At 38.8% G+C, this 16,221-nt stretch overlaps 1 protein-coding gene across 1 annotated transcript in view; it reads left to right on the top strand.

The window, feature by feature from the left end:
• Positions 1-11,756, top strand: part of MEGF9 (multiple EGF like domains 9) — a 94,433-nt gene extending 82,677 nt beyond the window's left edge. The window contains exons 5-6 of the mRNA XM_049627952.1: positions 199-468; positions 2,273-11,756. Coding sequence (XP_049483909.1) covers positions 199-468; positions 2,273-2,724 — 722 coding nt within the window. The 3' untranslated portion in view covers positions 2,725-11,756. The remainder of the gene's footprint in view (positions 1-198; positions 469-2,272) is intronic.
• Positions 11,757-16,221: the final 4,465 nt, after the last annotated feature.

Below are 16,221 nucleotides of genomic sequence, written 5' to 3'. Positions count from 1 at the left end.
CTACCTGAATAGATTCTCTGGAGGGCCCCCATCGTTTTCACAATAAGCTGGACAATTAAGGGTTAAGAAATAAGGTGTAGATCTTTAGTCTCTTTACGCTTGAGAGCAGATAGTAGGGAGGGGACAGCAGTTGTCTTGCATTTGTAACTGTAGCTCAAGACCGTACTAAGTTACGTTCCTGCCCTCTCTCTCTCTCAGAACTGGATGACTTGGAGCCTACGTGTGTCCAGTGCAAAGACGGTTACACAGGCCGGAACTGCAACACCTGTGAAAACGGCTATTACAATTCTGACAGCATCTGTACCAAGTGCCAATGTCATGGCCACGTGGACCCAATTAAAACTCCAAAGGTTTGCAAGCCTGAGAGTGGTGAATGCATCAGCTGCCTCCATAACACCACTGGGTTTTGGTGTGAGAACTGTCTGGAAGGCTATGTCAGAGACCTCGAGGGAAATTGCGTCAAGAAAGGTAAAACCTCACCTAAGGTTGTAAATGTAGTGTCTAAGCCTAGCAGTGAAAATTTCAGGACAGCTACCTTTAGCTTTAAAAAAACCTTCCAATCCCACGAGAGGAATTTTCTGGAAATAGATTTTGATAGGTATTTGCCTAAAGGGATCTCCTTGTATTCCTGCTGCTCTCCTGATGCTCCAAAGTCAACTCCAGAAATCTGAGGCCCACGACAAAGGCATTGCAGGGTTCCCACATTTTTTCTTCATCTATTTTCATTTTTATGTTGATAATTTAAAAGTCCTCTCATGTCTTTTATCCTTTGCTTCTATATTCTCATCACTTCCAGTGACCATCAAAGGTCTTTGGAAGCAGGGACCTGTAATCTGGTTCGAAGTTCTGGCTGAGAAACCGGAGTCCACGGTAGCATCTGTCCTAACTTTGGGCCTGAGTTTTCCCATGTGTGATGGAGGAAATAGTAATTATATTCTTTTTGATTTTTAAAAGAAGAAGTCGTTCGTATGGCAAAAAATGTTTCTTGCAGGAAAAGTCAGTAAAGATTTAGATAAAAATTAATGACTAGAAATTCAGGATGAGTTACGGATATTCTGGCTTCATTGGGTCACAGAGTGATTAGACCACACCCTCCTAGAAACCGCTCTCTGATAATCTGGCAGATACTGAATCCTAGGCTGATGGACAGTTGGTCTGTGGCAAGTGTCATCACCTCTACCATTTTCTTAATATCCTTATTCTGTTGTGATCAAGGCTCAAAGACCGAGACCGAACCCTGTCACTAGCCTGGAGATCCTGTCTCTCGGTTCTCCTTCCCATTTGCAGGCATGCTTTGTCCATACTTAGCTGGCAGGACTGTGATGATTTTTCTTATTATTCACTGTGTAATATAAAACATGCCTCTTCTGGGGGTAGATTAATGTGTCTGGCTGTGGCGACGAATTATAATGACAATAGCAGTCATTTTACCGAGCGCCTATGACGTGCCAAGCTCTGGGAACATTACGTGCGGTAACTCTAGCTCATGTAACCTTCCCCAGGGACTCCGCAAAGTAGATATGATCATTCCCATTTTACAGATGAGGAGCCTCAGTGTTAAAAAGATTCACTTACTTATCTGTAGCCACACAGTTCTACTTGATTCCAAAGCCTGCGGTATTTCTACTGAGCTGTGCCGCATTAGCACTTTAATTATAAGATAGCCACGATCTCCATGACGGGAGAATTACTACACATACAATTAAAAGAAGGCTGTTTTTTGTTTTTTGTTTTTTGTTTTTTTTTATCTTGCCTGACATCAACTTTGGACACTTAAATTGTGTTTTTCAGAAGTAGCCAGAAATACAATTTTTCTTACTCTGTTTTTGCCTCTTTTGAGGAGAATTTTGCCCTTATGAAATGCCATCAGATTTGTTGTACTTATTTTAGTTCAAATGATTGTCTTTTTATTCCTGTCACTTTTAACCAAGTGATTTAGGACTCAGCAGTGAGATATTTACTGCCTTTGCAGGAATTTGTATGAATCTATCCAAGAGTCAAGAAGGATAGGAAGCTCCAACATTAGGATTTTCCCCAAGATTTTAATATTATACATTTTGGAGAACAGCCATGGGTGTCATAATCTAGCTTTCTGGACCTTGATTCTTTTCACTATATTTCTTTAAAAATTATTTTTAACTTGCATTACCTTAAAGCAGACTCTCATGTCCACATCCCACATCAACTTCCACTCCCATGTGTATTTCTTTTATTGTTTCTCAAAACTAGATAATTTTGTCTTTTACATTTCATTCTCTGTTTTTATTTTCAGAAGTTATTGTTCCAACACCTGAAGGTTCTACCATTTTGGTTTCCAATGCCTCTTTGACCACATCAGTGCCCACCCCTGTTATAAATAGTACATTTACCCCCACAACCCTGCAGACTATCTTTTCCGTAAGCTCTGCTGAAAACAGCACATCAGCTTTAGCTGATGTTTCATGGACCCAGTTTAACATCATCATTTTGACAGTCATCATCATTGTGGTGGTGCTGCTGATGGGATTTGTGGGGGCCGTCTATATGTACCGGGAGTACCAGAACCGGAAACTCAATGCCCCCTTTTGGACCATCGAGCTCAAAGAAGACAATATCAGTTTCAGCAGCTACCACGACAGCATTCCCAATGCAGATGTGTCAGGACTGTTGGAAGATGATGGCAATGAAGTGGCTCCCAACGGGCAGCTGACCCTGACGACACCCATACATAACTACAAAGCCTGAGGAGCTAGAACTGTCACCCTGGATCGGTAGAGCACAGGGCTTACTAAGACAGCATCGGCTCCTGGGCCACATGAGGCCTGGGCAGAGTTTGCTGAGAAAGCAGAGGCGTATAGTGCATCTGGAAGTTTCAGGTACAAATGTGTAATGCACTGGCCTATTACTCTTAGTTTCCCCATGAAGCTCCGAAGCAGTCACTGTCAATAAGGACTTGTAGTAAAGTATATTTTTGTACCCAACGACATGGGAGTATAGAAAGGCCGAACCCCACAGTGCAGCCCACATCTACTTTGACCTCCGAATAGACTCCTGGGGAAGTGCTCACCAAACCAGCGGAAACACGGTGATGGAAGTGGAGGGGGAGGACTCCAGGAAGACTTCATCTCCATTCCTGAAACACCTTTTTTTAAAGGAAGGTCAGGGATGATACTCCTTTAACTGTGCTAAAAGACATCACTGCAGAAAAGCTTAATGTCTGGGCGGTCTCACAATAAACAATCCCGATTGTTTCCAGAATAGGGGCGGAAAAGTCTCAAGAGGATCTTTAGAAAAGCTTGATTTTTCCTTCCCAAATTCTTGCTCAATGATAGGATCCAAGCACGGGATAAGCTTCTAATGGTAGAAACAGGAAACAGGAAGGTGACATCTGGTAGCAGGAAGCTGATGGTCCTCCTTAGGGTCTCAGTGTAGATGATGAATTGTCTAAAAATAAGGACTGCTCCTGCCTCTAGAGAAGTAAGGTGTATATAGTGAATGTAGCATATCTGGTCAACATTGTTTTTTGTATCTATTTGTAAAAAAAAAAAATCATGTCATATTTTATCATCTAGAAACTATTTGTACAGCAGTTAATGGCGTTGTAAAAAGAACATATGGGGATTGGTTAAAATATGACATAGGTGGCAATATTGCTGGAGCTGGGACTCTGGTGAACGTCAGTCATTTTTGGTCCCTCTTTGGACACTGTTGAAATTTGTAAGAGGTTGAGTGTTTCCAACCTTTCTTTCCCTTTCTCGGTCTCAAAGTAGAGTTACACGTTCTTTGACTTACTAGACATTCAAGCAATAGATTTTTAAGGCCGTGATTGTTAAGCTGGGATGCAGGCTGCACTCTCTAAAGTACTCACCTGATTAGACGTTAGCCAGTCTATATATTTTACATAGATCAATGTAGAACACATCCTCATGAAAAAAAAATGTTTTTAAGTGTAAAAGACAGTCTTCCAGAGGAATTAGAAATATTTTAGTTCCAAAAGAAAAGCCATGATATCACTTGGGATCCCCTGTTTTTCATGCCTGTGAAATATTTATTATATTCTTCCTCCCCGCTCGAAAAAATACCTTCCACATTTGAACGTAGTTTGTCACCCGTAGGCCGCGAGGTGTCTGCTATCTTCCTGCAGGGCTACAGTTTTGCCGTTAGAGGTAGCTCTGTGGTTCGGTGGGTACAGTTAGTCCTTGCTTTTGGACCCGGTTGTTCCCTCGAGGCCACCTACTGTTGCCCTCGTCTGTTATGATATCGACAGGTTGTGGGTGCAGCAAGCCAGGAAAAGCAGCCAGAAGTCAAATATAGATATTTATTAGGAGGAACCGCAAACTGTCAGGTGGCGAGAAAAGAAGCAAAGGTTTGTTAGATTAGACCTAGAACATCCAAGTTGACAACCTTGCCTGCCTTCCCCGGAGAAACACCTGGAATTTGTTCATCCCTCTGTAGGAGACCCCTAAGCTTTCTCAGGTTTTAGAGATGACGTTCTGGAGGATGGACAGATAGATAGTCCAGTTCTGTAACCTGAGGTGCTCTGAATATTTGGCCATTGCTCATGAGAGGAGAGGATACATTACATTGCGTTATATTTTAAAAATCAGTGGATATTCCTATAGGCCTTTGCATTTCGCAAAGCCCATTTCCACACGTATGTCCTCCGTTCCTCACCCTAGCCCCTTGAGGAAGTAGTTGTTGTCCCCATTTTACAGATGAGGTTAAATGTCTCACTCAAGGCTGCACAATATGTCATTATCAGGCTTGGAATCGGGCCTCCTGACTCTGAAGCACATATATATTCTTTCAAATCTAGGCCAATGTAGAAACTGCTAGCCATGGACAGAGAGGCTGGGAGGGACTGTCCCGTCTGTGAATGTTTCCAACTTCGTGAGTACAAGGTACAGTCCAGGGCCATACAGCTGGGAAGGGCTTTGTGGAAAGGACCCTGGAGAATGACTGCTTGCGGCCAGTGTTGGCGACAAGAAAACAAATCTACCGGTTTTTGTGCTTCCTCAAAGAGAACTGACCCTCGTGAGCAGGGAGGGAAATGTGTTTTCCCCAGCAGCCCCCACTAACGCACGGGCAGACTGAGCACTGCACAGTTCCAAGGAAGGGGGCCTGTCTCCCAGACTGCACCCCTCAAGGTGAGGGGTTGAGCGTGGTGGGAAATAAGCACTGGTTACACAGAAGTTACCCCAGTAGAGCAAGCGTGAGTGTTGGTCGGGGTCTGAGAGCCAAAGCCAAATAGTCCAGATTCTGGCCATAGAGAGGTTGCTTGAAAGAGAGCCTGAAAGGCATTGCAAACATTGAATCACAAGGAACATTAATCGCTAAGGAATTACTGACAGCTCCTACGTCAGGTTCTCAATTTTTCCGAGTGGAAAAAAAAATTGAGGTCTTAAAACTGGTTTTAAGTAATATTCTTTAGCGTCCCCTGCTTTTTGCTGGCGGAAATAATTTTGCTCTAGAATATAAATCAATCATGAAGTGATCTACCGGCAAAATCAGACTAGGAAACTACTATGGAATGCATTGCACACGTTCGTTCCTCTGAAGGCAGGGTCTCCCTGAGCTATGACGTTTCACACCAGGATCCCGTCGGTCTTCTAGAAAGATCATATTGGAAGACCTTTTGAATAAGTGTTAGAAATGTGTTTATTTTTGATTAAGACTAATGTGACCCTTACTGGTAAATGACAGATACTGCTATTAAGTGATCATTTTGTCTTCATTCATTCATGTTCATAAGCCCTGACGTATTTCTGACAGAAATCCTAGGTAGTGTTGTAAAATATGTCTGTCCTCCCTTATTGTTCCCTCCCTCCCTGCACTGGCTAGCTCCTAGATATCTCTTATGAATGGAATTTCTCCAGTGATAGAGAAAAATGGTGACAGAAACGAACGCTCATTTATACTAAGGTCCTATGGATTTAATGTGTTACCACTCTTCGGGATAACCTGCATTTTAAGAGAGAACAGAGCAGATGTGACGTGGGAGGAGAGAGATTTTGGGGGAGAGGATTTGTAGAGGTGTCAAATTATATGGCTACTCTCTAGCCCTAACTTTCCCCAGAAAACGGATCATTAAAGCAATACTCATGACCCCACTAGTTCATTTTGGTCAGAGAGTGCCTTCCGGACGTTTAGCCCTTCTCGTGCTGTTTTGGAGGCAGAGAACTAAAGCAATAGAATGTCTTCCTAAGAGCTTCAGTCGGGACGGGGTTATCAGATCATTCACCACGGTCCTATATTTTTTGTAGGACTTATGGTAAACATAACACCACTTGTAATGAACATTCCCTGGTTCTTATGCTTTGAAGTGTGTGGGTAGGAGTTGAATCTGCACATCTCAAGGAAAGAAATCTCTCTGATAAAAAGTTGAGAGAAGTACAGAGCAACCCAGCGTAACCTGTTAGAGCAAGGAAAGCATTTCTGGCCTCATCCACAAAGACTTTTGGTCCGTTATGATCTTGACGGCATGGGGCTTGGGAACTAACATGAGTTTGGCGTGTGTGGGGGAGTGATGAAAGGTTAGCACAATTTTCCTCTTTAACCCTGAGCCAGTGACCATGCCGAGGGAAAAAGCAGGAAGAACACACCGATTCATCCGAAGACATCAGATCACGTCAAATGGACTGAAGGTTATGGATCGTTAAAATGGCAGTGGTTGAATGATGCTTTTTCAAAGGCAGTTGGGAACCCCTGTTACTCGTAACTTACACACAGGCAAGAATTGTGACGGTGGTGAGCACATGAGCCCAGGGCTTCTGAGCCAACTTAGCCCAAAACCCAGTGATTCACAGCTGAGTTTTAATGCTAGGCACTTGCACTCTGCCATAGGTTACATCTTAGCCCGGGCTATTAGGGGATGTTCCTAAAACATTAAACTCCTATGTATGTCACTAAAATTCTAACACAAATTCTAAAAACGTGTCTCCTACAGATGCTGTACTAGGCTTCATGATGCATTTCTAAATTTGTGTATGATTTGAATATATGAAAGAATTTATACAAGAGTGTTATTTAAAATTATTAAAAAAATAAATGTATATAATTTGTACCTATTGTAGATTTGTTGTTTTCCTTTTTTGTGTGTGTGGTCAGTGTTGTTGGAAGTCTTTTAATATATGTCACAGAGCATCTATTTTCAAACCACTTCATGAAAATCTTTGAACCCTTTGTTGATTTACTATGCTTTTTGTTTTAAGTTCCTTTAAATCATGTTTTCCACTTAGGAACAAACATGCCACGAGATTCCCCCTCTTGGAACAAAACAAAACAACCTGAGGGGGGGGAAAGCATATATTAACAGATATTCTTATTTGTACTTTTGCCTCTACCCTATGAGATTCATTAGGCTTTCCATGAAAATTTTAAAGAAAAAACGTGCTCCTTTTAAATTTTGTTTTCATACATATAAAATTTTTCCTTTCTTCATATAAATCTGAATGGAACCATGTTCTATATGTTTATTAGACAGCCTGCAATGAGAGTACATCTTTTTATGATTTTGAGGAACCCATGAAGATCCTGTATTTTGACAAAGCTCAATGGTATTTAATGGGATGCCATCTAGAGATCCTAGGGGCACTTTGAAAAAAGAAAAAGTAGGTCAGGCCTTTCTTTGTGCTGAGAGCTTTATTATGTTTTCAATTTTTTTAAGTTTATTTATTTTTGAGAGAGAGAGGGAAAAAGGGAGACAGAGGATCCCACAGAGAATCCCTGATGCAGGGCTTGAACTCACAAACCCAGAGATCATGACCTGAGCTGAAATCAAGAGTTAGAAGCTTAAAGGACTGAGCCATCCAGGCACCCCTGTGCTGAGAGGTTTGTAAACTTCAGTCGGTTTATTCACCTTCAGGTGGTTGCTATTTAAACTTTAAAACCCTGTTTTTCCTTTCTTTTCTAGTCATCCAAGAAAATAAGTTGTATTGCTCTATAATCCTACCTTATATGTTTCTATATGTAATTCTATACATGTAGTTCTATAATGTATACAATTTGGGTATTATTTTAAGGGACCAGAATAAGCATGGCAGAAATCTAAGTAAAATTTCAAAAGAAATATGTGTACAATGCCAAAAAGATTACTTTTATAGTACTGTATTCATACCTTGGATGAAAGTGCATCAAAGATATTTACTAGTTTAGCAAAATTGGGTGTATTCGTTTTCCATGGGAGTATAAGTTGCATATGTTTTACAAAAATTCCACATGCTCCATTATAGTTAAACCAGTAACTTCCAAGTAACAATTGTGTTTAGTTACATTTATAAAGTTAAGCTAAATTCAAAAAAACAAAATGTTTTTCATGAGGTGATTATATTAGAAGTGTTAACTGACAGGCTTAAAAGTGATATTTTAAGTGAATGCTAAAAAGACATCCTTTTTACATATAAATTAGCCTTTCAAGGCAATTTTATGAAAAGATTATTGTAGTACTTCTTGTGCAGGCTTTCTAATACTTCCACTTACAAAATGAAAGCCATCACACAACGTTAAATGTGTTATTTGTATTAAAACGTAGGTTTTAAACCTTGTATGTCAAGCACTGAACTTTCAGACAGTTGCACAAAACACCGGCAAAATGTTTTCCTTTGTATTTAGTAAGAGCAGGTTTGGGGTAATAAAGGAAGTGTTTGGGAGGAAATCTTTTGTGGTTTCCTTTCTGTTGTCAGACCAACTGCTACAGTCTTATATGTCAATACTGTTTTTTTTTTTTAAGTTTATTTATTTTTGAGAGACAGACAGGGCATGAGTGGGGGAGGGGCAGAGAGAGAGGGAGACAGAATCTGAAGCAGGATCCAGGCTCCGAGCCGTCAGCACAGAGCCCGGCACAGGGCTTGAACCCACGAACCGTGAGATCATGACCTGAACCAAAGTCAGACTCTTAACCAAGCCACCCAGGCACCTCTGTTAATACTGTTTTCTTAATCTTGCTCTCAAATAACGAAGAGTCTTAACCCTTCCTTACATTCATTAACCATTCTAACCCAACTATATTTGACTCATATATAACTTCCTATAGATGCCAGGTTATATGATGCCTTTCTCCCTTTGCTGGTACTATGTTTTCTAACATCCTTGAGACTGTTTATTCATTCTTTGCAACCCCTTGGTAAACGACAGTTGATTAATCCTTAATTTGTATCTCTGTTTTGCCTAATGAATATCTCTCTTATTGCACATATTTTTTTTTTTGAATACTTGTTATTTTATGTCTTCCCCATTAGACTCTATAATCCTTGAAGTCAGGAGCATTTATTCTCCTATCTCTGGAATCTGGCATAAGTGCTGACACATTGTGGGTGCTCAGTAAGTTGTGGTTTAAAACAAAAGGTACTTGACAGATACTGAAATATGTGAACTTACTTGGTGAAGTATTATAAGAAATGTGGTGTGTGAACTTATTTGGTGAAGTATTATTAGAAATATGCAGTAGGTAACACAGTATATCTTTTTTTTTAATGTTTGTATTTATTTTTGAAACAGAGAGAGACAGCATGAGCAGAGGAGGGGCAGAGAGAGGGGGAGACACAGAATCTGAAGCAGGCTCCAGGCTCTAAGCTGTCAGCACAGAGCCCGACGCGGGGCTCGAACTCACGGACTGTGAGATCATGACCTGAGCCGAAGTCGGACGCTTAACGGACTGAACCACCCACGTGCCCCAACAGTATATCTTATTTAATAGAGGTATCAGCATAGGGACTTCAGAGAGCCTGAGAAACTCTTGAAATTGCATTCTGCTTTGTGAATATAAATAATTTGTGTGTATGTGTGTGCTTGTGGGTGTGTGTGTGTGTGCGTGTGTTTTCTGGAGGAAAGGTCCATACCCTTAATCATAGTCTCCAAAGGATCTATGATCCCAAAAGGATTAGCGACTATATGGATGGCAATTATTTTGTGTATTTCAGCAGTAAAAACCTTTCCACTGAATGGAAATCAGTACAGCCTTGATTCAAGAAATCCACTTCTGGGAATTCCTCCTAAGAAAATGACCTAAAAAGCAGAGAGTTCTGTGCAAAAATGTTTTTTTTCTCCGGGGTTGTGTATAAAGTTAAAAAAATGAGGACAAACCCTAGATGTTCAACAGTAGAGATATGGCTTAGTGCATGCACTTGTGGAGATAAAATACAATCATTAAAATGAAGGGAAGAATGATTAAAGACAGAATTAAGGTTTAGTGAAGAAAAACAGGGTATTTTGCAGATGTGTGTGCAATTCCACCTCTGATATACAGTTTAGAAAAACTGTTACGTGTGTGCACCACAACCCACACATCAAATTCTTCACCGCAGCATCATTTGTTATCGCAAAATAATTGGAAATACCCCAATTGTCTGGCAGTAGAAGAATTGATTGGATTTGGATTGTGAAGTGGGATTGTGGTATATCCAAATACTTCGAACAGAATTTTATGCAGTAGTCAAAAATGAATGAGTTATAGCTATATATATCAATATGGATGAATCTCCAAAACATAATGTCAAGCAAAAAAGCAAGCCATAGAGAAAATATACAATATAATTTTTTTATATAATGGCCAAAAAGGGAAATAGAATATATTGTTTAAAAATACATACATATATGAGAAAACTATAAAGAAAAACAGAATAATGCAAAAATAAAGATAACTATGTAAGAGAGAGGGGGATGCAGAGATGACCTCAAAGGTACTAGTAATGTTTAAGAAACATGTGTGTATATGAGCTTTTTATTATTTAAAAATTTTTTTTTAATTTTTTTTTTATTTTGGAGAGAGAGTGTGAGTGGGGGAGGGGCAAGAGAGAGGGAAACACAGAATCCGAAGCAGGCTCCAGGCTTTGAACTGTCAGCACAGAACCCTATGCGGGACTTGAACTCACGAACTGTGAGATCATGACCTGAGCCAAAGTCAGATTCTTAACTGACTGAGCCACTCAGGGTCCCCATATTGTATTTTTTTTACACTATTTGCATATACCCACACAAGCATACACACATATTCTGGTATCCATGTAACATTTCATAGTGAAATTTTTCAATAGGATATAAACTGGTGGATACAACATGATTTAACTATGTTGAAAAAAATAGTACAGAAAATGTTTGGAAGGAAATACCATAATTTGTGATATCTGTACTAAAAAAAAAAAACAGTGTTACAACTGATACCACAGAAATACAAAAGATTCTAAGAGATGACTATGAATAATTATATGCCAACAAATTGGACAACCTAGAAGAAACAGGTAAATTCCTAGAAACATACAATCTACCAAGACAGAATCATGATGAAATAGGAAATCCGAATATCCCAATTACTAGCAAGGAGATTGAATCAGTAATTGAAAACTTCCCAACAAATAGAAGTCCAGGTGAATTCTGGCCAAGCATTCAAAGAAGAATTAATACCAATCCTTCTCAGACTCTTCCAAAAAATAGTAGAGGGAGGAGCTCTTCCAAACACATGTTATGAGGCCAGTATTACCTTGATATCAAAACCAGACAAGGATGCCACAAGAAAAGAAAATTACAGGCCAATATCCCTGATGAAGATAGATACAAATATCCTCAACAAAATATCAGCAAACTGAATTCAACAATACATTGAAAGAATCATACACCATGACTGAGTGGAATTCATTTCAGGGATGCAAGGATGGTTCAACAATTGTATATCAATGGAATAGACTATATTAACAAAATGAAGTATAAAAATCATATGGTCAATGGGATGCCTGGCTTGCTCATTCAGTAGAGCATACGACTCTTGATCTTGGGGTCATGAGTTTGAGACCCACGTTGGTTGTAGAGATTACTTAAAAAAGAAAATTAAAAATCATATGATCATCTCAATAGATGCAAAGAAAGCATTTGACAAAATTCGACATCCATTTATGATAAAAACTCAACAAAGTGGGTATAGAGGGAACTACCTCAACATAATTAGGGCCATGTATGACAGATCCACATTTAATAGCAAGTGGAAAGTTTTTTCTCCAAGATCAGGAACAAGACTAGGATGTCCACTCTCCTCTCTTATTTAACAGAGTATTGGAAATCCTGGCCAGTGCAATTAGGCAAGAAAAATAAATAAAAGGCATCTAAATTGGAAAGGAAGAAATAAAACAGTCACTATTTGCAGATGGCACAATATTATATATAGAAAACCCTAAAGACTCCATTAAAAAAAAAACTGTTAGAATGAATAAACATATTTGGTAAAGCTGCAGGATACAAAATCAATACACAGAAATCTGTTGCATTTCTTTAGACTAATAATGAACTATCAGATAAATTAAAACAAACTCATTTCCAATTGCATCAAAAAGAATAAAATACTCAGGAAAAATTTAATCAATGAGGTGAAAGACCTGTATATTGAAAACTGTAAGACATTAATGAAAAAAATTGAAGACACAAATAAATGGAAAAATATTTCATCCTCATGGATTGGAAGAATTAATATTATTAAAAAGTCCATATTACTCAAAGCAATGTACAGATTCAATGTCATCCTTATGGAAATTTCAATGGTATTTTTCATGGATATAGAACAAATAATCCTAAAATGTGTAAGAAGTAACAAAGACCTCAAATAGCTAAAGCAATCTTGAGAAGAATAAAAAGCTGAAGCCATCATGCTCCTCAACTTAGAACTATGTTACAAAGCTACAATAATAAAACAGTATGACATTTACATAAAAACAGACACATAGATCACTATAAAGTCCTGAATAAACCCACACATACATTTTACAGCAATAAAGGAGCCAAGGATATACAGTGGGAAAAAGACTGTCTCTTCAATAAATGGTGTTGAGAAAACTGGCTACCACATGCAAAAGAATGAAACTGGACCACTATCTTAACACCATATACATAAGTCAACTCGAAATGATTTAAAGACTTGAATGTAAGACCTGAAAACATAAAACTGGAAGAAGAAAACATAGGAAGAAAGGTCTTGATGATGACTTTTTGAATCTGACATTAAAAGCAAAGACAACAAGGGCAAACATAAACAGGTGGGACTACATCAAACTAATACGTTTCTGCACAGCAAAGGAAACCATCAACAAAAATGAAAGGGCAACCTATTGAATGGGAGAAAATAATTGCAAATCAATATATCTGATAAGGTACTAAAATCCAAAATATACCAAGAACTCATACAACTCAATAACAACAAAAAAAGTGTCATTAGAAAATGGGCAGAAGATCTGAATAGACATTTTCCCAAAGATGTACAGATGGCCATCAGACATATGAAAAGACGCACAGTATCATTAGTTAGCAGGGAAATGCAAATCAAAACCACAGTGAGGTATCACCTCACACCTGTCAGAATGGCTAGTGTCAAAAAGACAAGAAATAACAACGGTTGACATGGATGTGGAGAAAAGGGAACCCTTGTGTACTGTGGGTGGGAAGGTAAATTGGTGCAGTCACCATGGAAAATGGTACAGAGATTCCTGAAAAAATTAAAACTAGAATTACCATATGATCCAGCAACTCCACTTCTGGTTATTTATCTGAAGAAAATGTAAACACTCACTCAGGAAGATACCTGCACTCTCATGTTCATTGCAGCATTATTTACAGTAGCCAAGGTATGGAAACAACCTAAGTATCCATTGATGGATAAATGGACAAAGAAATTGTGGTAGATATATGCAAAAATGGAATATTATTAAGCTATAAAAAACAAAATCTCGCCATTTGCCACAATATGGATGGACCTCAAGGGCATCGTGCTAAGTGAAATAAGTCAGACAAAGAAAGACAAGCATCATATGATCTGTTTGATACGCGGAATCTAAAAATAAAATACCCAAGCTCATAGAAACAGAGAACAGACCGGTGGTTGTTCCCACCGGGGTGGGAGAAACGGGCGAACTTTTTTTTATTGAAAAGGTTAAACGAAACAACACCAAGTGTTAGAGACCTGGAAGTGTATAAATAGCCCAATGATTAGGACAAACAAATCAAAGAGATAAAGGTTACAAAACAAATCCACTACATTTTATTTCTTAATGGTGAAAGACCAAATCGTCAGGTCCTCCTAAATGTTTATGCACTTAATACCAGAATTTCAGAACACATGAAGCAAAAGCTGATAGTGCTGAAAGGAGAAATAGTCAAAACCACAGTTACAGTTGGGAGATTGCAACCACTTTATCCATGCATAGAACAAGTAGACACAAAACTAGTAAGGATATAGAATACTATCACCAGCTTGACCTTAATTGACACAGACTCATTCAGCATAGCAAAATATATATTCTTTTCCACTGCACATGGAACATTTACCGAGACACCCTATGCTGAGCCATAAAATAAGTCTTACAAATTTTTTAAAAGTTTTTTTTAGTTAAAAAAAAATTTTAAAGTAGGCTCCACACCCAATATGGTGCTTGAACCCATGACCCTGAGATCAAGTCACATACTCCACTGACTGAGCCAGCCAGGCATCCTCGCATAAGCCTTACAAATTTAAAAAAAAAAAAAAAAATCAAATCATACAAAATATGTTCTCTGACCTCAATGGAATTAAATTAGAAATTAGTAACTGAAATATAGCTGGAAAATTCTGGAGTCTTTTAAAACTAACATCTCTCTCTCTCTCTTGTTTTAAGTAAGCTTCCTGCTCAGTGCAGAGCCCAATGTGGGACTTGAACTCACAGCCCTGTGATGCTTGACCCACTGAGCCACCCAGGGATCCCAAAACTAACATACTTCTAAATAACCCATAGGTCAAAGAAAAAAAATGAAAAAATAAAGTATTTTCAACTGAATTAAAATGAAAACACAACATTTCAAATTTGCCGGATGCAATTGAAGCAGTGCTTGGAGGGAAATTAGGAGCACTGAATGTTTACATTAGAAAAAAGAAAAGATCTCAAATCAATAATCCAAGCTTCTATCCTTAAAAAACAAACAAACAAACAAACAAACAAACAAAAAAAACTAGAAAAGGAAGAGCAAAATAAACCCCAAAGAAGCAGAAGATATAATAAAGATACGGGCAAAAATAAATATGAAAGAAAACAATAGAAAATCAATGGAACTAAAATTTGTTCTTTAAGAAATTCAGTACGATTGATAAACTTTCAACCAGAATGGTCAGGTTTTCAAAAAGAGAAAGAAGACACACACACAATGAGTATCAGGAATGAGAGAGGGAATATCACTACAGATCCTACAGACATTAAAAGGATAATAAGGGACGTTTACTGTTGTAAGCATGCTCTGAAGGTGCACACATAAGTTGTGTCTTTCCTCGGCGTCTGCTTTATTCAGTCGTAAAGTGAACATAATTATAAAGCAGGTTGAGGATTCCAAACTCAGTGACATTTCACTCTGTGTTTAGCTCCATCTCTCTTACCTGTCACACAACAAACAAGATAGAACAGGGGGTAGGAAGTCGAGCGAACCAAAGGCAAAAGTCAGTCTGTGGGTGTGCAGTTGAGATAAGGCCTCTGGTCCCATCAGGGTCCGCTCTCCACACTTACTGCTTATTATGTTCAAGCAGTGAAGGATCTCAGTTCTTCTGGGGGATAAGTCAGGCAGAACCTTCGGTGGCAGCTGCTTTTTGAAGCGGTCAGACGTAGAAGGGTCAGTGTCTGAGGAGTCTTGACAGTGTGCTGCAAAAATCCCCTCTTTTTAAAGGGATTTAATGAGCCCCGGGCTTTTGCAGACCTCCTCTGTTTCTGCTGCTTGTCACTTCTGAGTGTGTCATCGGCAGGTGCTGGTCTCCTCGATACCTGGTCTTAGCGGCAACACCCTTAGCTGTTGGCGTCATTGCTTGACAGGCTCCTGTTTGACAAGTGACTCCATCTTGCTCTTCACATATGCCAATACATTTGATGATTTAGGTGAAACGTACAGATTCCTTGCAAGACACAGACTATCAAAGCTCTCTCAAAAAGTGATAGATAACAGCTCAATCTTTTAATAGCCCTCTATCTATTAAAGGAATAGAATTTGTACTTACCAACTTCCTACCAACAAAACAAAACAAAACAAAACAAAACAAAAACCTTCCAAGTTCAGAGAGCTTCACTGCTGAATTCTATGAGGCATTTAAAGAAGAAAGAATACTTAATCCCACACAAACTCTTCCAGAAAAATTAAAAAGGAGATAACCCATCTCATTCTATGAGACTAGCATTACCCTGATACTAAAACCAAAGACATCACAAGAAAACTACAGACCAATATCCCTCATGAGCACAGGCATAAATACTTTCAAGA

The sequence above is a fragment of the Panthera uncia genome, chromosome D4 (assembly GCF_023721935.1).
Source record: "Panthera uncia isolate 11264 chromosome D4, Puncia_PCG_1.0, whole genome shotgun sequence".
Taxonomy (NCBI): Eukaryota; Metazoa; Chordata; class Mammalia; order Carnivora; family Felidae; genus Panthera; species Panthera uncia.
The sequence above is the reverse complement of the archived record's forward strand: the minus strand, read 5'-3'. Positions and strand labels throughout refer to the sequence as shown.